Source organism: Schistocerca americana, chromosome 3 (genome assembly GCF_021461395.2).
Source record: "Schistocerca americana isolate TAMUIC-IGC-003095 chromosome 3, iqSchAmer2.1, whole genome shotgun sequence".
NCBI classification, from domain to species: domain Eukaryota; kingdom Metazoa; phylum Arthropoda; class Insecta; order Orthoptera; family Acrididae; genus Schistocerca; species Schistocerca americana.
The window spans coordinates 444,538,935-444,561,541 of NC_060121.1; the positions used below are offsets into that span (position 1 = coordinate 444,538,935).

The 22,607-nt window shown below is 46.7% G+C and overlaps 1 protein-coding gene across 1 annotated transcript in view; it reads left to right on the forward strand.

Annotated features, from left to right (window-relative positions):
* The window catches only part of LOC124606783 (metabotropic glutamate receptor 4-like), a gene marked incomplete at its 3' end in the record, with an annotated part of 1,427,722 nt that overhangs the window by 1,349,241 nt on the left and 55,874 nt on the right, over positions 1-22,607 (forward strand). The window contains exon 12 of the mRNA XM_047138846.1: positions 2,462-2,675. Coding sequence (XP_046994802.1) covers positions 2,462-2,675 — 214 coding nt within the window. The remainder of the gene's footprint in view (positions 1-2,461; positions 2,676-22,607) is intronic.

Below are 22,607 nucleotides of genomic sequence, written 5' to 3' on the forward strand. Positions count from 1 at the left end.
GACGGGAATTTCCTTGCAGAAGTAGGTGGGCACTCCATGGTCTATGGGATCACCTGTGGAGGCATGGGAGACTTCCTGCAGGAGGGCAATATTGATATCAGAAGCCCAGAACATTTCCCACATACGACGGATTTTAAACTGTGAACTGATGTTGCTGGTGTTGATTGTTGATGCCTTGGAGGCAGACGCTGGTGTATCGTCCATATGGTCCTCTGAAGATGGAGTAGTGGTTCATGATATGGTATCGAGAGAGTAAATTAACCTATTAAATACGTCAGTGTCTTCACGTTGCTAGGGGGTGGGACGGGCGTAGGCACACCGGTAGGTGTCGCCACACTCACATCGTCTCCTTCGGCAGAGGCCGTTTTGTGAGCGTCGTTCGGCCTCTTCTTCGGCCTGCTATATCTCTGCCAGAGACGGCTCGCCACCTTCTCTTGCTACCTTTCGGAGAACATTATTTCCCCACATGACCATCTGTGTCCAATAATGGCAGGAATTCGCATCGCTTCGTCAACAAGGCCGCTGTGGGGATGATGAGCGAGTCGATCTCCATCTTGTTCGGGAGGACTGGGTCAGCAGTCTGCAGCATCTGCGCCATCGGAGCGAGGTCGACGGCCAGCGAGACAGCAGGCCGTCCGAGCTACCCTCCGTAGGGATATGCTCTGGCTCAGTTGTAGTGTGCGGGTATCGTTGCGAGGCGGCAGGAGAAGCGAGAGCAGGTGCGTTGGTCTCCGGAAACAACATTGTTTACGACGAGGGTGGCCCGTCGGCGGCTGTCAGTTGCGTAATGAGCCCCAGTAGGTATTCTAATCTAAAGTGGCTTTCTTTGGCCCACCCGGAACAAGTCCTAGGCTGGCGGTCGAGCACGATTATTGCACGGTATCCTCCAATCTGTAGGTAGGACGGAATGTGGTTGCCGACATCAATGATTGTCTGCCGGACGCCGTTTAGGAGACGATATCTCCAAAATTGTGTCTATTTCTCCGCAGTATGGCCATGGACTGTGCCATATGATCGGCGTGCCGCGACAACTTTCTCTGCTGGAAGTTCGAATGGCAATTCGAAAACGCATAGCGTACGTATGTCTGAACCTGCGTGGTCGATGATCACGCCGCCGGCCACTGTGACCGAGCGGTTCTAGGCCCTTCAGTCCGGAACCGCGCTGCTGCTACGGTCGCAGGTTCGAATCCTGCCTAGGGCATGCACTTGTTTGATGTCCTTAGGTGAGTTAGGTTTAAGTATTTCTAAGTCAAGGGGACAGATGACCTACGATGTTAAGTCCCACAGTGCTTACAGGCATGATAGAAGTGGAGCCCCTGTTTAGTCTCGAGTGGGATGTGTTCGCATGCCGCGTCATTGACGATTTTAACATAGACTTTGCTATTCACGATCGACAACTTTATTCCTGTAAAGTCGGTCGCCGGGATTTTGATTTCATGTCTTAGAAAACATTCAACCTGGAGTGCCTTGAGTCGGACATAGTCATTGCAGAAGGCAAATTTGAGTGTACGTTTAAGGTAGCGGTTCACTACGTATCGTAGACGCTAAGCCGGCACGTAAGTAACGGACGTCAGAACGTAAACAAGGCGAGCTCTCGCTCTGCACGTGGAAACGCAATAGTGCGTCTATACTGATGCCTTGCCAAAGGCAGACTGCACCTTAATTACTGCGGCTGGCATTACGTCATTGCTCACTGACGAGCATAGTTATTACAATAATTATTTTGTCTTACTGAACAGTAGTTGACCATGTATAGTAACAATAAACCAGTTATCAATACCAATTTCAGACGATTTCCATGGCGAAAATTTAAAAAAAAGTGTGTTAATTATATGTGTTCAGTACGTAACAGGAATGCTCCTTAAAATGAAAGAAGAAACTGCAATGCGATATAAGTTGACTGTGAATAGCTTTCACGCTTCAATCATCTTGTTTTCCTGCACGAGTGAAACTCACGTCGAAAAAATAAAGTTGCCTAATTAAGTGTTGTTTGTTTGCAGGCACATGTCTGCAGTTCTGGTGAATACTGAAATCCCCATGCCACAGAACCACAGAACGCCAGTAGATGAGTCAAACTACAGTGGTACAGACCATCTCTCGCTACGGTCGCAGGTTCGAATCCTGCCTCGGGCATGGATGTTTGTGATGTCCTTAGGTTAGTTAGGTTTAACTAGTTCTAAGTTCTAGGGGACTAATGACCTCAGCAGTTGAGTCCCATAGTGCTCAGAGCCATTTGAACCATTTGAAGACCATCTCTACTTCAACAGTCGGCTCCGCCGTTTGGTTCTTGCTCCTCTAGCGACGCTCGGTGATACTGTGGCGAGGAGTTTCGGTATTTACCAGAACTGCAGACATGTACCTTCAAAGAAACAAAACTCAGAAATGCAAGTTTATTTTTTCGAGGTGGTTGTTAAAACTCTACGAGGCAGCGGTTTTGATTCTAAACTACGGCTGCCGGCAGGTTCTGATCAACGGCGTGTGGATCCTGGTGTCGCCGCCGCGCGCCGTGCACCACTACCCGACGCGCGAGGACAACCACCTGGTGTGCTCGTCGCACATCGACGCCTCCTACATGATCGCCTTCGGCTACCCCATCGTGCTCATCATCGTCTGCACCGTGTACGCCGTGCTCACGCGCAAGATACCCGAGGCTTTCAACGAGTCCAAGCACATCGGTGAGTACACCTCTTAGCTCGCGGCAATTCAACACTTCTTACATGTCTCCTGAAATCCGTGGTTTCTCTCGAGACATAACACACTAAACTAGTGGAGAATAGAGTGATAACACACTGTAGCACACAAAAAGGATTTTTTTGATTTTAATTCATATTTCGTTGACGTTCTGCAGAATACGCCAAGGAAATTAAAACGCAGAAGCCGTGTTTATTTTGATATTAAGTCAACATTGCACCTGCATGATATCATTGCAATTAAATAGCAAACAAACTATTGCTTCTCTTTACATAATACTACCCCATTTTCTTTATGCCACCTACACTCCTGGAAATTGAAATAAGAACACCGTGAATTCATTGTCCCAGGAAGGGGAAACTTTATTGACACATTCCTGGGGTCAGATACATCACATGATCACACTGACAGAACCACAGGCACATAGACACAGGCAACAGAGCATGCACAATGTCGGCACTAGTACAGTGTATATCCGCCTTTCGCAGCAATGCAGGCTGCTATTCTCCCATGGAGACGATCGTAGAGATGCTGGATGTAGTCCTGTGGAACGGCTTGCCATGCCATTTCCACCTGGCGCCTCAGTTGGACCAGCGTTCGTGCTGGACGTGCAGACCGCGTGAGACGACGCTTCATCCACTCCCAAACATGCTCAATGGGGGACAGATCCGGAGATCTTGCTGGCCAGGGTAGTTGACTTACACCTTCTAGAGCACGTTGGGTGGCACGGGATACATGCGGACGTGCATTGTCCTGTTGGAACAGCAAGTTCCTTTGCCGGTCTAGGAATGGTAGAACGATGGGTTCGATGACGGTTTGGATGTACCGTGCACTATTCAGTGTCCCCTCGACGATCACCAGTGGTGTACGGCCAGTGTAGGAGATCGCTCCCCACACCATGATGCCGGGTGTTGGCCCTGTGTGCCTCGGTCGTATGCAGTCCTGATTGTGGCGCTCACCTGCACGGCGCCAAACACGCATACGACCGTCATTGGCACCAAGGCAGAAGCGACTCTCATCGCTGAAGACGACACGTCTCCATTCGTCCCTCCATTCACGCCTGTCGCGACACCACTGGAGGCGGGCTGCACGATGTTGGGGCGTGAGCGGAAGACGGCCTAACGGTGTGCGGGACCGTAGCCCAGCTTCATGGAGACGGTTGCGAATGGTCCTCGCCGATACCCCAGGAGCAACACTGTCCCTAATTTGCTGGGAAGTGGCGGTGCGGTCCCCTACGGCACTGCGTAGGATCCTACGGTCTTGGCGTGCATCCGTGCGTCGCTGCGGTCCGGTCCCAGGTCGACGGGCATGTGCACCTTCCGCCGACCACTGGCGACAACATCGATGTACTGTGGAGACCTCACGCCCCACGTGTTGAGCAATTCGGCGGTACGTTCACCCGGCCTCCCGCATGCCCACTATACGCCCTCGCTCAAAGTCCGTCAACTGCACATACGGTTCACGTCCACGCTGTCGCGGCATGCTACCAGTGTTAAAGACTGCGATGGAGCTCCGTATGCCACGGCAAACTGGCTGACACTGACGGCGGCGGTGCACAAATGCTGCGCAGCTAGCGCCATTCGACGGCCAACACCGCGGTTCCTGGTGTGTCCGCTGTGCCGTGCGTGTGATCATTGCTTGTACAGCCCTCTCGCAGTGTCCGGAGCAAGTATGGTGGATCTGACACACCGGTGTCAATGTGTTTTTTTTTTCCATTTCCAGGAGTGTATGTTGAATACAACAGTGGTTAAGGACCTTGGCCATACATGAAATAACATGAAAATCAACGCTGAATATTCAATACACACCCTGAAATTCAGGCTAAATACATACGAGGTACAATGACGCTATAGCTGATGTGTCACGTGGTGCACTACTCCCTGCCACTGCACACTGCCCCACTCATTTTCTTACGTACGTACCACATACCACTATACTGCAGAATAGACGTCGATTGCTTGACGGGGTCGAGGGTTGGAGCGTGTGTGTGTGTGTGTGTGTGTGTGTGTGTGTGTGTGTGTGTGTGTGTGTGTGTTTGTGTGTGTTTTTTCAGTGAGTACAGTTAAAAGTGTAATAATTAATATCATACTAGCGTAAGTTTTTGGTTCAATTCCGCTACAGATTTCGGGTTTCAGTGGTTTCCTTTCATCTATAGCTTAATTTGGATCCTTTTCTTCTTCAGGTGGAATTTCAAAAATAAAATTTAAGCTATGTTTTCGCTTTTTTTTCATCTTCTCTCTGAAACTACTTTTTACATCCTTCTGAATTTTGTTATCCCATTAATCGACTATACTATCAGTTTAGTTTTGAATTGAGTTTTGTCCTATATAATTTTATTTGTGATTAACTATTATTTGTGTGAGTATCAATTGGTCATGGCAAATGATCGCTTTCGATTAACCTAGAAATTTTCCAGTCTGATGCTATTCCGGAAACCAGCTCTTCAAAGGGGTGAAAATTTTCTGATATTGGCTTTATTGCTAGCGATAATTTAAAAGTGGCCAATATCGCCGTTTAAATGCATTAATTCGCATTTTTAACCAAAATACCTTCTCAGCACATTTGTTGTGCATACTGATGATTCTTTGTGTTCACCGGTAGAGTTACTACTGTGTCACTCAGATAGTATTGCTGGATTTTCTTACTGGGTCTCTACTTTTCTAGTTCTTGAAATAACAAAAAAACATGACCACTCTTTAACGTCTAGTCAACCACCAACCATCCAGGTATACGCTTTAGTTCATTTTGAGACACTATTCGAAACCTAAATTAGGATGTGTCCTTGATAATATTTGTTAACTGAGCATTAGGCCGTGGTCTAAGGCATGTTTCTGTACCTTATGTTTCGTCTTCTAATGATGAAGACATCATCAGAGGCTATAAAGACTCAGTAATTTCAAATTTAAACAAGCGTAGCAAGTCGAACTTCTTATATGTATCCACAAAACATTCAAGTCTTTCTTTTTTTAAATTTCTATTGCCTTTGTGTACCTCTAAGCGCAGTAATGATTAGACGTCAGTGACACAGAATATTACTCTCCACTCTTTTGGCTATAAACCCCATTTTTCTACATAATCTCCATTCAGTGCGACGACCTTACGTCATCTTCCTGGAAGTGCCTATATGGAAACACACTACTGACCGATGTCGGAGTCATCTTCTTGCTCGATCAATAACCTAATCATCCGCGTACTGATACCCACGGAAAGCGTCCTCCATGGGGCCAAAGAGGCGGAAGTCCAAGATTCGGGCTGTGGGCTGGATGAGGAAAAACAGTCCAATGAAGTTCTCTGAACTCCTCTCTGGTGCGCAGACTTGTGCGAGGCTGTGCGTTGCTGTGGATAAGGAGAGGTTCGTGTGATTTTTGTGGCGAGAAATAAGCTGATGTCATTTCTTCAATCTCCTGAAGAGAGCACAGTACACTTCAGAGTTGATCGTTGCACCATGAGGAAGGACATCAAACAGAATAACCCCTTCAGAGTCCCAGGAGACCGTCTCCAATACTTTACCGGCGGAGGGTAGTGCTTTGAACTTCTTCTTCGGAGGAGTTCTGCTGTGGCGCCACTCCATGGATTGCCTTTTTGTTTCCGGTTCGAAATAATGAACTCATGTTTCATCGCCTGTTACTATGTTCGCCAAAAAGCTGTCACCATCATCCTGATAACGCGCAAGCAATTTGACACAGATGGTCCTTCGTTGCTCTTTATGGTCTTCTGTTATGCGGCAATTAACCCAGCGTTCATATACCTTTGAGTACCCAACTGGTGGACGAGTGTATAACCACTATCAAAAGAGACGTGTAGTTGAGCAGCGGGGTGTGTGATTTGCTCACTTGGAATAAATGTGTTAGCACGTTCCAACACTGCAGGCAACAGCTATGTGCATTCGGCCGGCACACGGGAGATGGGACAAGTTTGCGCGACGTTGTTGCGATGATGACACACGCTTCGCCCAGCGACTCAACCTGCTTTTGTTCACTGCCATATTTCAGTAGACATTCTGTAAGAGCCCATGAATATCTGCGATGCTCTGATTTTCCGTCAAAAGGAACTGAATGACAGCTCTCTGCTTAGAACGCACCTCCACTGTAGAAGCCATTTTGAAAGCTACGTGTGTCGCCTCCACCTATTGGAACTTTATGACAATATAGGGGCTGAGGCGGGAGTATTCCATGATATCCCACAACAAATTCTGCAGTTTTCAACCGAAACTGGCAATGAAAAAATATGTTGCATTACTTATTGAACGCCTCTCGTATTAAATTGCTCGCCCTGAACAGAACCAAATCGAAAGAACAAGACAGATGGGGAACTCTTTTGAAAAATTTTACCATTCTAAAGGCTGACTTATAAAGGGACGTGTTGTCCTGACGGATGAGTAAATTTTAGTTCACCAACTATGAAAATGCCCTACAACAAGAATCAGTCAGTGGCCTTTCCCAATAGTTAAAATGCCATCAGCAGCATTTTTACCATTGTTAAAAACGATTTTCTCATTACGCAACAGACAGTTCTCTCACCAGCTTTGACTCATTTTTCGAAGGTGGATCCACTATCATCCGCAACCAAGTGACAATGCAGACATTTCTGGGGTCGTGCTTCTAGCCGAAAAATAATTTTGAATTGTTCTTCATGGAACATTTTTTACCTGGAGTCATAAATTGGAAAGTCTAATGCACACTCAGCTTCTTCATACCGGTAACCCATATGTTACCTTTCGTCTCGGTGGTAACACTAATTTTAAAGGGCTAATATTTTATCGATACGCCGGGAATTTATTTACTGTGTCATCAGAAGAAATCCGCCACCGTAGCTGAGTGGACGGCGCCCCGATTTGTCATGCAGGGGGACCCGACTTCGATTCCCGGCTGGGTTGGAGATTTTCTCCGCTCAGGGACTGGGTGTTTGTGTCGTCATCATCATCATTTCATCCTCATCGACGATCAAGTCGCCGAAGTGGAGTCGCCTCAAAAGACTTGCACCAGGCGATCAAGTCTACCAGTCGGGAACCCCTCACCACACTTTTCATTTTCATCAGAATAAAACTCTAACGGGTGTCTAGACCGTGCCAAATCTGCAATGCTCATACTAGCAAGTGTAAATCTATTTAATTTGTAATGAAAGATCATCTACGCTGGTACAGACTTCCGTGGGCTCTCATCAACGTTTTTTGTATCAAACTCAAAGTTTTCCTAAATAAAAGTTTCTTATCATTGCCCAACGAACGTATTTAACGTTTCTACGAATCGTAAGGCACAGGCCACTTAATGAAGCTGCAAACAGAAGCTGCGCGTTCCGTGTATCTGCAATGAAAGAACCGTAGAGTAATCGCGCCTAGGAAAAGTCAGACAACTACATAGAATTTCCAACTATTCTCAGACATTTCTCAAATTTATCAGTGCACTGTTGCATCTATAAGGGGCGATCAAAAATGTTCCGTTCAAAGGCCATACAGTCCAGAACCGGTGTGCCATTCAGGTGTAATCGTCGTGAACATTGTGGGAATCATCTCACCGGCGCGTCAGGTTGAAGATACCAGCCTGGTAAAACACGGTCTCCTGGTGTGTTAAAAAATCTGTAACAGGCGTCTGCCCATCCTCGTCTGACAGGAATCGTCGAACGTTAAACGCCTTTTTTAAGCGACCGAAAGCGTGATAATCGCGCAGAGAGAGATCAGGACTGTAGGGCGGTTGCCCAAGTGTCTTCCACTCGAGTTGGAGTAACTTCTACGTTAAGAAATTTACGATGTGAGAAAGTGCGTTATCACGAAGCAGTAGGACCCCTTGGCTCACCATCTCACAACAGTGCGATACTGCAGTGCCTGTGTTGTTCAAATTACGATGGATTGTCCCTTCGTACGAAGGTGTAGGTTATAGACACAAGGTTGACGATATATGGAAGTTTGGCTCTGACTGTGGAGCGTGCTCGGATAGCCCAGTCCTAAGGCGAACGCTCGCGATAAGCGGGATATCCGGGTTCGAATCCCGGTCGTCCTTATTCGCAATTGCGGATACGTTTCATGCATTCTACAACAGTGGTTTTCGACGGACATGCTTCCCCGTATATATTCTTCGTTCACTAATGATTGTCTACCTGTGTCTGACCTTCGGCAGCCAAGAAAACAGTAACAGCACGTTGATGCTGTTTGGAAGAATTTGGTAATAACGTCACCATATTCCACGTTTCCATATTTATCGCGTGCATGTTGGATAGCCACGAATCCCACACTAATCCCTTGTCTACATGTCTATCCTTGTATACCCGTATCGGAATAGCGCTACGTTGCTTATACGCTGCAGTAACGCCCTCATACGAAAACTTTTTGGTCACTCCTTGTACTATATGCATCACCAGAAATTCCTCTGTGAAGATTTTAACTTTACTGTATCAGATTTTTAACTTTCCTACTAAAAAAACTGCTATAAAATATTTGAACAAGAGATGAGAACTTCGGAGTATAACGAGAGTAGACAGTTTAAAATTTGCTAGCCATAACTGGAAGTTGGCTAAGCGAGCGCCAAATCAACAGAGCTGGCTCGCTGTTGTGTTCCGGGAGCACGTTCGTTCACGGTGCGGTTTATCTGGTGCCCCCAATTAGCGTCCATGTCAGCTGAAGCGTTATGCAGGAGATGGAAAAGATGTGGAAAGGTTTTCCAGCGGTGCTTTTGCGCACTGCACGGGCGCTTGCCTAACGACCAGAGGCAGAGAAAATAAAAGCCAGTGAGTCTTTTCCATCCGTGCAATGAAAGTGCCTCTGTCGCGTTTATATTCCGCTGTCGAAACCCATCGCAGAAATACGCATCTGGCAAGTACGGACCGTAATAAATCCACTGACATGTCTCTGTCTCCCTTCAATAGCGACGAAGAACAACTTAGATTTTCAGTTGATGAACTCTCCAGAGAACGTTGGTTTCCTGTGGAAGTGCTTTCTCTTTTCGAAAAAAATTTTGTATCCCGCTAAACGCAAGTAACATCATATTTTTAGAACTATTGTAATTCAGTCAAGGATTTAACATTTGAGAACCTACATAATAATGCAGTTTACGACCAGAAACAAACCTTATTCGAAACGCGCCATATGGGTGAAGATCCGTTTAAATGAAAAGCGCTTACCAATATTTCTCGCATCGATTGAACTACGACAACCTCAGAGAAACAAAAATACAGGTCTCAAGGAGGAAATATAAAAATACGTTAGACTACTGAATTGTTCTATGAATAAAATAAGAAATTATATTTGTTTTCCACGAAACTATTTGGCTGCAACTGAATGTTTCATGTGAATAACGTTGCAGCCAACAAAAAGTTGTAGGCTGTACTGAATAAATGTTTCACGGTTCCTGCACGCTCTCTCTTTCGCTGTCGCCCGGGTTCCCGGGTTCGATTCCCGGCGGGGTCAGGGATTTTCTCTGCCTCGTGATGGCTGGGTGTTGTGTGCTGTCCTTAGGTTAGTTAGGTTTAAGTAGTTCTAAGTTCTAGGGGACTTATGACCACAGCAGTTGAGTCCCACAGTGCTCAGAGCCATTTGAACCATTTTTTTCTCTTTCGCTGCCAACATACACAATCCGAAACATGGTTGTGAATAGCGCTGTGAAGGGCAAAAGACAGACGATTAACCTGGCTTCAGAATGACAGAAGTGTCCCAGTGTCAACCCAAGAAATGGCGGAACCCAGACAAAAATGAAATACTAGGTGCAGGAGTTTCCGTTCGTCCACAACAGATGACGCCATGCATCTAGTGGGACTAAGATGAAATCGTTTACTGCGAGACATTTCCCAGTTGTCTCATCACACTTGCTCACGTTTAACGCCGACAGCTTAGCCGCTTTACGATTACAAACAAATATATTTAGGCTGGAGAAAACTATTTCAACACTATAACGCATGATCACACACCGCTAACAAGGCAAGAGCAGAATATCCAGGATCTTGGTACCTTCCACTGTCTTCGGTCTTGTTCCCAAAGACTTTCACATATTTTGCCCTCTCTTCCACCATATTCGTGGCAAGTCTTACGTTAAAGGCGGTGCTTTTCGAAATTGTGTTTTCACAATTTCTTCAACTCAAAAACGGTAGGTTCCGTTAGGTGCAGTAACATACCATTCTTCTTCACTAATCACGTTCATAGATACTAGAAAAGAACAATGTAATACAACCTGAAAAATTGTGCTACTGAAGTAGCACTGGGTAACCCAGCGGTGAATATTAATGTATGTCCTAAATGAACTGAAGACTGTTCAATTTGTGTAACAAGAGTCAGATGACACTATTCTCCAACTTAGTTGTTGGTGGTGAATTACAACATAAATTTCTTGCTTTAGACTCTGATAAGTAAATGAGCCTTATGCTGAATTACTTACGAGTATATCGATCTTAGCCCGCCCTGTTAGCTGTCCGGCCTAACACTAGGGGTCGAACCGCACGATAACACTGGGTGCGTCGTGGGGCAGCGGTGGGGTGAGTGGACTGCTGTAGCTTGTTGTGGGGTTGTGATCCGCTGAGGGCTACGGCAGGGACGATGCCTCTGCGTCGTTTCTAGGTCCCCAGTTCAATCCAATACAATACAATATCGATCATACCTAAAAAAAGAAGTTTGATCTTCGAATACTTAGGTAAAGCTGTCTCTGCCAAACAATGAAACATGCATTACGCTTGTGGCAGGAAATTTTTCAGAAACCATTAGCACACAAAACTGAGCAGTAGAATCACATGCACAGTTTTGGTCCTCTTCCACCTATTTAGTTACGCTCCTAAGTGTTTGGGTCACTCAGTACAGAAGATATGATAGCTCCAATCGTTGCCACTCTGTACTAAGTGTTACAAATTTAGACGCAGTCGTCTTATAACATTTTCATTTCTGGTGCCTTCTCCTTACCACCATTCTCTCTGTCATGTCTTTTTCTGGACGTCAAATGAGTTAAAACTGTTAGCAGCAAATCGTCGTACCTTTTCACGAACTCATTTTTCGTTATAGCTCTCTATGCTATTGGACCACGAAGAAACAGCGAGCATCACTTTGCACCTAAACATGTGTGTATCGAGACAACTGACTAAGCATAGTTCCTGCAACGGTCGAGACGTCACTCCTATGTGTTTATTCGTTACAGAGTTATACGATATTTGCGCTTTACTACTGGAGCAGATTTACTGATGTGATTATCATCGACGAACAAATACAGTGGCTCGCGACGAGGACCCATTTTGGGGACCAGAGAATTTCGTCGTTTCGTCTCCACGTCCGGGCGCGGTGATTCTGTCGTTTCTAAGGTGGAGCCTGCAGACGTGGGAAGAGCTAAGAACAAAGTTGGGGCCCCCTTCTGTTAAAAGACGGCGGTAAGATGCGGGCGCTCGGTCAATATTCATTTCGGGAGCAGCAGCATGCCGCTGCCTGGCAAGGAGACAAGACGCAGCGCGCGGCGGCGACCTAAGGACTTGAATTTCTTATTTAATGTACCTGCAGTTTCAGAGTTCCAAGCGACTCTGTATTTATGCTGCAAATGGAATAAAACGGTGTTTGTCTTTTAGCGAGGAGTGGAAAATCATTTGGAAAATAAAAGCAATTGTACGCTCTTCACTTCGTATTCGTTCCCACTGTGGACATAGACAACTGTTGTTAGTTCGCGTCTTTCAGAATTAATATTCTACGGTGATTATTTTTCTCTTTCAGCGTTGTGCTTTTCTCTGCCGTCCGTAGTTGACAGTTATCGCATTTCTACCAGTTCTGCTACCAGTTTCAAGTTTCGTTCTGACATTACCATTAATTAATCTGCACAGTCCATCTCCTTTTAATAGACTCTGAAAATTACTTCCCAACTGAAGCTACTTTGATTTTTAATTAACTGAAAGGTACAGCCCTCTGAAACTACACTCCTGGAAATTGAAATAAGAACACCGTGAATTCATTGTCCCAGGAAGGGGAAACTTTATTGACACATTCCTGGGGTCAGATACATCACATGATCACACTGACAGAACCACAGGCACATAGACACAGGCAACAGAGCATGCACAATGTCGGCACTAGTACAGTGTATATCCACCTTTCGCAGCAATGCAGGCTGCTATTCTCCCATGGAGACGATCGTAGAGATGCTGGATGTAGTCCTGTGGAACGGATTGCCATGCCATTTCCACCTGGCGCCTCAGTTGGACCAGCGTTCGTGCTGGACGTGCAGACCGCGTGAGACGACGCTTCATCCAGTCCCAAACATGCTCAATGGGGGACAGATCCGGAGATCTTGCTGGCCAGGGTAGTTGACTTACACCTTCTAGAGCACGTTGGGTGGCACGGGATACATGCGGACGTGCATTGTCCTGTTGGAACAGCAAGTTCCCTTGCCGGTCTAGGAATGGTAGAACGATGGGTTCGGTGACGGTTTGGATGTACCGTGCACTATTCAGTGTCCCCTCGACGATCACCAGTGGTGTACGGCCAGTGTAGGAGATCGCTCCCCACACCATGATGCCGGGTGTTGGCCCTGTGTGCCTCGGTCGTATGCAGTCCTGATTGTGGCGCTCACCTGCACGGCGCCAAACACGCATACGACCATCATTGGCACCAAGACAGAAGCGACTCTCATCGCTGAAGACGACACGTCTCCATTCGTCCCTCCATTCACGCCTGTCGCGACACCACTGGAGGCGGGCTGCACGATGTTGGGGCGTGAGCGGAAGACGGCCTAACGGTGTGCGGGACCGTAGCCCAGCTTCATGGAGACGGTTGCGAATGGTCCTCGCCGATACCCCAGGAGCAACACTGTCCCTAATTTGCTGGGAAGTGGCGGTGCGGTCCCCTACGGCACTGTGTAGGATCCTACGGTCTTGGCGTGCATCCGTGCGTCGCTGCGGTCCGGTCCCAGGTCGACGGGCACGTGCACCTTCCGCCGACCACTGGCGACAACATCGATGTACTGTGGAGACCTCACGCCCCACGTGTTGAGCAATTCGGCGGTACGTCCACCCGGCCTCCCGCATGCCCACTATACGTCCTCGCTCAAAGTCCGTCAACTGCACATACGGTTCACTTCCACGCTGTCGCGGCATGCTACCAGTGTTAAAGACTGCGATGGAGCTCCGTATGCCACGGCAAACTGGCTGACACTGACGGCGGCGGTGCACAAATGCTGCGCAGCTAGCGCCATTCGACGGCCAACACCGCGGTTCCTGGTGTGTCCGCTGTGCCGTGCGTGTGATCATTGCTTGTACAGCCCTCTCGCAGTGTCCGGAGCAAGTATGGTGGGTCTGACACACCGGTGTCAATGTGTTCTTTTTTCCATTTCCAGGAGTGTATATTTTCGTCGTAACACCTCTCGGGTTCCCATCCGGTAAAGTACACTGGTGTGCAAGATTTACGAACGAAAGTAACTTCCGCATGATATGTCACTGCCAGGTACCACACCTCAACGAAACTTAGACCTTACATAGAAAGAACTGCTACGTTGTAGTACAGAATGTAGCTGAAAGAAATGCGCAGCAAACGAACAAAACTGACAAAGTTATTCAAAGGCAGTAATTATGGTAGTCTCCTGAACATTACAAAAGGATGGACATAGTTCTTAATAGGGTGTGTGGCCACCGCGGATGACAATGCATGCTCTTCAAAGTGATCTCTCACTGGCCACGATGCTGGTAAAGAGTTCTTGTTGGAGGACGTTCCATTACTGCACCAGTGCGATTGACAACTGCTGGTGCATGTGGACGTGCTACCGTTCGTCTTCTCACCGCATCTCACATGTACTCGACGGTATTTAAGTCATGGAATGGACAACCTAGTCCATTCACCGAATATCCTCTCATTACAACAGCTCCAGCAGTTACTCTGTTCGACGTTGTCGTTCGTAAATATGAAGTCGGGGCTGAATGCAGCCCTGATAAAAGCACATTTGTAAGGGATTGTGCCACAATAACTTTGACAGATGAGTGCAACATCTTCAAAGATTTGAAGGTCAATACGCCCATGCAGCATTATCCTTCCCCATACCATAAAAACTGGTCCACCAAAACGATTCTACAGTCCGGAACCGCGCGACCGCTACGGTCGCAGGTTCGAATCCTGCCTCGGGCATGGATGTGTGTGATGTCCTTAGGTTAGTTAGGTTTAAGTAGTTCTAAGTTCTAGGGCACTTATGACCTCAGCAATTGACTCCCATAGTGCTCAGAGCCAGCCAACCAAAGCGATTATTTCGACCATGTTCCTGGTGCATTGCGTGTTCCCTCCTTTCGCGATATGAGTGTAAGTCCAAAATTGCCAAACATGATCATTTTGGTGGTCCATGTGTTGTAGCGTCGGGAGCCACTACGTTGCATGTGTGTACAGACCTACAAATCTTTGAACACGGTACAATCACCGGTCAGCGCTATTGTGACACTGCACACCTTCCCTAAGTGCGAACAGCGCAGGTAGAGGATCTCCTCGAACGGGAGGATATGGTCCAATGGTTTGGCCTGCCCGTTCCTTCTGATATAAATCCCAATCACGACGAGTGGGATGCGTTAGTGTGACGCATCTCAGCACGCCCACATGCACCAACCGATTGCACTTGTCATCCGCGCTGGTGGAGGCATGGAATGTCCTACCACAATAACTCTGTATCAGTCTTGTGGTCCGCATTGTAGAAAATGCATTATCGTCCGTGTTGGTTCAAATGGCTCTGAGCACTATGGGACTCAACTGCTGAGGTCATTAGTCCCCTAGAACTTAGAACTACTTAAACCTAACTAACCTAAGGACATCACAAACATCCATGCCCGAGGCGTCCGTGTTGGTCACACTTCATACTAAGAACCATGTCTCGCCTTTTTTAAACCCATGGGACAGTTATCAAATGGTTCAAATGGCTCTGAGCATTATAGGACTTAACATCTGAGGTCATCAGTCCCCTATAACTTAGAACTGCTTAAACCTAACTAACCTAAGGACATCACACACATCCATGCCCGAGGCAGGATTCGAACCTGCGGCCGTAGCAGTCGCACGGTTCCAGACTGAAGCGCCTAGAACCGCTCGGCCACCGCGGCCGGCGACCGTCATCAATCGCAGTGACTTCAGTGTAATTATTTTCTTTGAATAAAGGTATCATTTCTGCTCGGGTCATTGTGTATTTCTTTCAGTTACCTCCTCTGCTGTAGTTTACTATTGCAGTTCCTTATATGTCACTTGACAGTGAGACATTGTGCGAAAGTTACTTTCGTTCTTAACTTTTGAAGACCAGTGGAATCATGTATTATATTTTTCTAAATTTTGAACTCACCGGTTCTCTTATTGGGGGGGGGGGGGGGGTAGTCGTAAATATTTAATTATGAACTCTAAAAAAGAAATTATTTTGTTTCAGATAAACATTTAGTGCACATTTAAATCAACATGCGAGCGTAGCGTAGCAAGTAAAACAATATTACCACTGGGGATGCAAACAAGCCGCGTATGAGCATCTACGGGAACGCACATTTACGGGAAGTTGTTGGAAGACTGTAAACCCACGAATAGGCGACAAGATATTTGTCGTCCAAGCTTCATCACAGAACGTAAAGGTCGGGCACCTGCCCGTAAGATAGGCGATGATCTGTGCCAAATCTGACCTCATGGTACACAACATCCGACAATTTAGATGAAATAAGGGAGAAAAGAAAAGCAAGTGGCGTAATCGCTACACTGGCTTGCGACAGAATCGGTGCTCGCACCAATTTTATTCAGTCTTCATGTGGCAGATATTCTTGACTTGTCATGTCGCAAGTTTCAGCATGCAGACGACCAATCATTTTCCACCCAGAGCGATAACTAACGAAGTGCCTCAAACACTGCACGAATATAATACCAAAATGCATCTCACCCCGGATGGCACTAAAATGTAGGTGGTGCTGCTTCTAACTATCGATTCCACTGACACCTCAGCAGATGAACTAAGTTTTGGCGTAATTGGAACTGCGAAGTACAATGAGACCTTAAAATACCTGGGAGTAACAATGTACTGAGTGGTAGCTGTGTTTTTGAAAAAGACGACATTTTTTTAAAGAATTCGTCCTCATCAAAGTCGTCACTTTAAAAACAGTTCTCTTTACACATCGGACATTTATGCCATCGCTTTCCGAGTCCCCGACACACTTGTGGAACTCGAGATTTGGGATAACTTCAGCTCTCTCAGTGATTCGGTTTTTTTTTTAATCTCTTTTATTCTTGTGAAACGGCGGCCCCAAAGATTTTCTTTATTTTTTGTTAACAGAAAATAGCCACGTAAGGCTTTCTCTGGCGAATATTGCATACAATATTTTTTTGGTCAGATACTCAGAAACAAGCAATAGAGTGAGAGGAGTTGTATTACCGTAGTCCAAATTCCATGAACTGTTTCACCAGAAATCCAAACTTTTTTATGTTTGCTTTGCACAAAGGACGTTGATCTTTTAAGCAGTACTCCATACTGATCATTCGCCTATGTATAAAGAGTTCATCGTACAGTAAACTGATAAAGTCAAAGAAGACTGTGAACATATCCTTCGCACTTGATCACGCTTTTCAAGCTTTTTCCGGCCTTGGGGATACGCAATGTTTCCTCCAGGACGACTGAGCCTTAGTTTCGACTTCGTATCCGTGAACCAATGTATCATTACCTCTCACGACACGTCGCACTGGATCTATAACGCTGTTTACTGCACCAAGCGACTCCAGAGCTACTCGCCGGTGTTTATGTTCAAAACAAGCATTTTCAGCAACATCTGCAGTCACATGTTTCATACTCAAAACATGAGAAACAATTTCATGGCATGAACGATTCGATATACCATCACCAACAGCTACTTCTCTCACCGTGACGCGATGATCGTTCATAAAAATTTCTCTCACTTTTTCCACGATTTCATAAGTTGAGCTTTGTCCTGCAAAGTGATGGTCAGTTTCTGCAGAAAGTGTCATCACTTGTATCTCTAAGCTGGCCGTAAGTTTTGTTCCAAAAATGTACAGCGTAGAGATAGAAGTGATAAGACTTTCTGCAAGACCGGACCATCGTTTTGCAGGACAATATTCCAGCACGTACAGTGCAAGCAGTTACTGATTTGCTTGACTGATGGGGCTGCTGGGTGCTATAGCACCTACTGCACTCCCCTGACTTAAGCCCTCGTGAGTTCAACTCGATTTCTAAACTGAAGGAAACTCTTCACGGCATTTGCTTCAGAACTGCTACATATTCGTTGGGCAATAGACCTGTCGAACACAATTGGCACTGCTAAGAGAATCCTACGACTTCCACATCGCTGGCAACGCGTTATACACAGTGCTAGTGGCTACTTTGACGGTCAGTAAAACTTTGAAACACGTACCTATTTTGTACGAGCTGTAAATAAATAGTTGCCACTATTAAAGTTTCAACCCTCGTAAAAATACTCACCATCATTTATTGTCTTTTTCCTCCTTGTATGTATGGTTAGTGGTTTTCATGCCGCTGATGTTCCATACTGATTCTTTTGAAATAGCACTGATTTCTTTGATATCCCAGATGCCTTCCATGCTATAATACACCTGTCTGCAAATACTTCAAAACCATCAAAATGTGGATGACTACCTGCCACAATAATTACTTCAAAAACTGCACTTACAAGAACAGAAAAATCGAAATACATTGAGCTGCTGTACACAGGAAAGTATGGTCGAAGTCTTCAATAACGTCGACTCGGATTTATAGATGTCTGCTAACCCGCGATGTGCACTTACTTACGTTCCAGTAGACCAAAGCTATACGAAACGCTGTCCACTGGAACATATGTAAGTTTATACAACTGTTTGAAATTTATATCTAATAAAAATGCCGGCTCGTTAGCAAGTTTTCGTTATTCAAACATGTCACAAAGTGGTGTCAAATACTAAAATATTCTTGTGCAGCGCACGAGGGAACGGCATGCTGCTGACAAATACATTAACTTAAATGGAGAAGTTAAATATATGAAGATGGGCACCGTAGTCCGAAAGGGTGTTATGGCGTTGAAATCAGTCATTTTAAAAGTATTTATGGCTGGTTGCTTTCATCACCATGTCTTAGCGATTCACATGATCCAGCATCGATAAAACAATATTTTCGTAGTAGCCACTTAGCGCATAAATTGACTGTGCATTACTCCATTCAACATACTGTACAACAAAACCATACCATAAAATTACAACTAAATTAGCTGAAGTTTCGCTTCATAGGAGTGCAGCGATAGTGTTTACAGGTTACGCTGCCTCATAGAAAAACGTAAACCACCCAGAAAACATGGTCGGATGTCAATGTCATATAGTACACTACCACACCATGAGCGCGTATGTAAATGATTACATTTGGAATCCTCCGAGGGGGTCCAACAACATATTAATAAGCAGGTTCATACTGCGAAGTTCCTTGAAAATTTGACTCGATTTTGTTATCACTTAAATGACATCACATACACTCAGAACTCGTAAAGTTTCACTTTGTTTCCCCCTCCTCTTCTGGATGCTTAACGTTTTCTATCAGGCAGTGTATAGTAATCGAGCGTAATTTCATCAGAGAATAATTTACAACATAAACTGAAGCGCCAAAGAAACTGTTATAGGCATGTGTATTCAAATGCAGACGTATGTACACAGGCAGAATACGGCGCTGCTGTTGGCAATGCCTATTCAAGACAAGTGTCTGGCGCAGTTGTTAGATCGGTTACTGCTACTACAATGACAGATTATCAAGATTCAAGTCAGTTTGAAGTGGTGCTATAGTTGGGGCACAGCAAGGTAGCGATGACATGGGGATTTTCCGGACGACCATTTCACGAGTGTACCGTGAATATCAGGAATATGGTGAAACATCAAATATCCGTCATCGCTGCGAACGGAAAAAGATCTTGCAAGAACGGGTCCAAAGATGACTGAAAAGAACAGTTCAAGGTGACAGAAGTGCAACCCTCCCGCAGATTGCTGCAGATTTCAACGCTGAGCCATCAACAAGTGTCAGCGTGCGAACCGTTCAACGAAACGTCATCGATATGGCCTTTAGGAGCCGATGGCCCACTCGTGTACCCTTGATGACTGCACAATACAAAGCTTTACGCCTCGCCTGGGCGCGCAACACTGACGTTGCGCTTTTGATGACTGGCAACATATTGCCTGCTCGGACGAGTCTTCTTTCAAATTGTATCGAGCGGATGGAGTGTATGGGTATGGAGACAACCTCATGAATCTATGGACCCTGCATGTCAGCAGGGGACTGTTCAAGCTGGTGGGCTCTGTAATGATGTGGGGCATGTGCAGTCGAAGTGGTATGAGATCCCTGATAAGTCTAGATACAACTCTGACAGGTAACACGTACGTAAGCACCCTGTCTGATCACTTGCATCCATTCATGTCCATTGTGCATTCCGACCGACTTGGGCAATTCCAACATGACAATGCGATACCCCACACGTCCAGAACTGCTACAAAGTGGCTCCAGGAAATATCTCAGTTTAAACACTTCCGCTAGCCACCAAACTCCACAGATATGAACATCATTGAGCACATCTGGGATGCCTTGCAACGTGCTGTTCAGAAGAGATATCCACCCTCTCGTACTCTTACGGATTGATGGACAGCCTTGCAGGATTCGTGGTGTCACTTCCCTCCAGCACTACTTCAGACATTAGTCGAGTTCATGCCACGTCGTGTTGCGGCACTTCCACGTACTCGCGGGAGTCCTACAACACATTAGGTAGGTGTACCGGTTTCTTTGGTTCTTTCGCTCCTCAGTGTATATGGCCTTGGTCGTGGATGATGAATAAAAGAAATGGAATATACCATGTCATGCAAAAAAATCTACATGCTAGAGCGCAGATTAGACTAGTGTAATCGTTTGGTCCCAAATACACTCACGGGAAAAGATCCCAACACCAAGAAATAATTAACGTAGAGAAATACACTCCTGGAAATTGAAATAAGAACACCGTGAATTCATTGTCCCAGGAAGGGGAAACTTTATTGACACATTCCTGGGGTCAGATACATCACATGATCACACTGACAGAACCACAGGTACATAGACACAGGCAACAGAGCATGCACAATGTCGGCACTAGTACAGTGTATATACACCTTTCGCAGCAATGCAGGCTGCTATTCTCCCATGGAGACGATCGTAGAGATGCTGGATGTAGTCCTGTGGAACGGCTTGCCATGCCATTTCCACCTGGCGCCTCAGTTGGACCAGCGTTCGTGCTGGACGTGCAGACCGCGTGAGACGACGCTTCATCCAGTCCCAAACATGCTCAATGGGGGACAGATCCGGAGATCTTGCTGGCCAGGGTAGTTGACTTACACCTTCTAGAGCACGTTGGGTGGCACGGGATACATGCGGACGTGCATTGTCCTGTTGGAACAGCAAGTTCCCTTGCCGGTCTAGGAATGGTAGAACGATGGGTTCGATGACGGTTTGGATGTACCGTGCACTATTCAGTGTCCCCTCGACGATCACCAGTGGTGTACGGCCAGTGTAGGAGATCGCTCCCCACACCATGATGCCGGGTGTTGGCCCTGTGTGCCTCGGTCGTATGCAGTCCTGATTGTGGCGCTCACCTGCACGGCGCCAAACACGCATACGACCATCATTGGCACCAAGGCAGAAGCGACTCTCATCGCTGAAGACGACACGTCTCCATTCGTCCCTCCATTCACGCCTGTCGCGACACCACTGGAGGCGGGCTGCACGATGTTGGGGCGTGAGCGGAAGACGGCCTAACGGTGTGCGGGACCGTAGCCCAGCTTCTTGGAGACGGTTGCGAATGGTCCTCGCCGATACCCCAGGAGCAACAGTGTCCCTAATTTGCTGGGAAGTGGCGGTGCGGTCCCCTACGGCACTGCGTAGGATCCTACGGTCTTGGCGTGCATCCGTGCGTCGCTGCGGTCCGGTCCCAGGTCGACGGGCACGTGCACCTTCCGCCGACCACTGGCGACAACATCGATGTACTGTGGAGACCTCACGCCCCACGCGTTGAGCAATTCGGCGGTACGTCCACCCGGCCTCCCGCATGCCCACTATACGCCCTCGCTCAAAGTCCGTCAACTGCACATACGGTTCACATCCACGCTGTCGCGGCATGCTACCAGTGCTAAAGACTGCGATGGAGCCCCGTATGCCACGGCAAATTGGCTGACACTGACGGCGGCGGTGCACAAATGCTGCGCAGCTAGCGCCATTCGACGGCCAACACCGCGGTTCCTGGTGTGTCCGCTGTGCCGTGCGTGTGATCATTGCTTGTACAGCCCTCTCGCAGTGTCCGGAGCAAGTATGGTGGGTCTGACACACCGGTGTCAATGTGTTCTTTTTTCCATTTCCAGGAGTGTAAAATTTCAGGATTTCATTTGTCTAGATAACATAGTTAAGTTGACTAACATCGCAAGATCACGGTTTAAAATACAGCCACATCCGCATCATAATCCTCAAGCCACCTAATGATGTGTGGTGGAGGGTACTTTTTATACCCCTAACTGAGCCGTGCAACCTTGTTCCACTCGCAAATAGCGCTTGGAAAGAGTGACTGTCGGTAAGCCTCTGTAATGGCTCTAATTTCTAGAAATTTTCTCCTCTTGGTCATTACGCGTGACGTATGTGGAGGGGGGAAGTAACATGGCGTTCGACTCTTCCCTGAAGGTGCTCTCTCAGAATTTCAATAGTAAATCTCTCCGTCATGCACAACGCCTCTCTGGTAGCGTCTGTCAGTGAAGCTTGTTGAGCATCTCCGAAATGCTCTCGTGCCGACTAAATGACCCCGTGTCGAAACGTGCCGCTCTTCGTTGGATCATTTCTATCTCTTCCATCAGCCCTATCTGGTTGGAACCCCAGACAGGTGAACAGTACTCGAGAATCGGTCTAACAAGTGCCTTATCAGCCACTTCATTCGCGGGTGGGTTACATTTCCTTAAGATTCTTCCTATGAATCTAAGTCTGGCA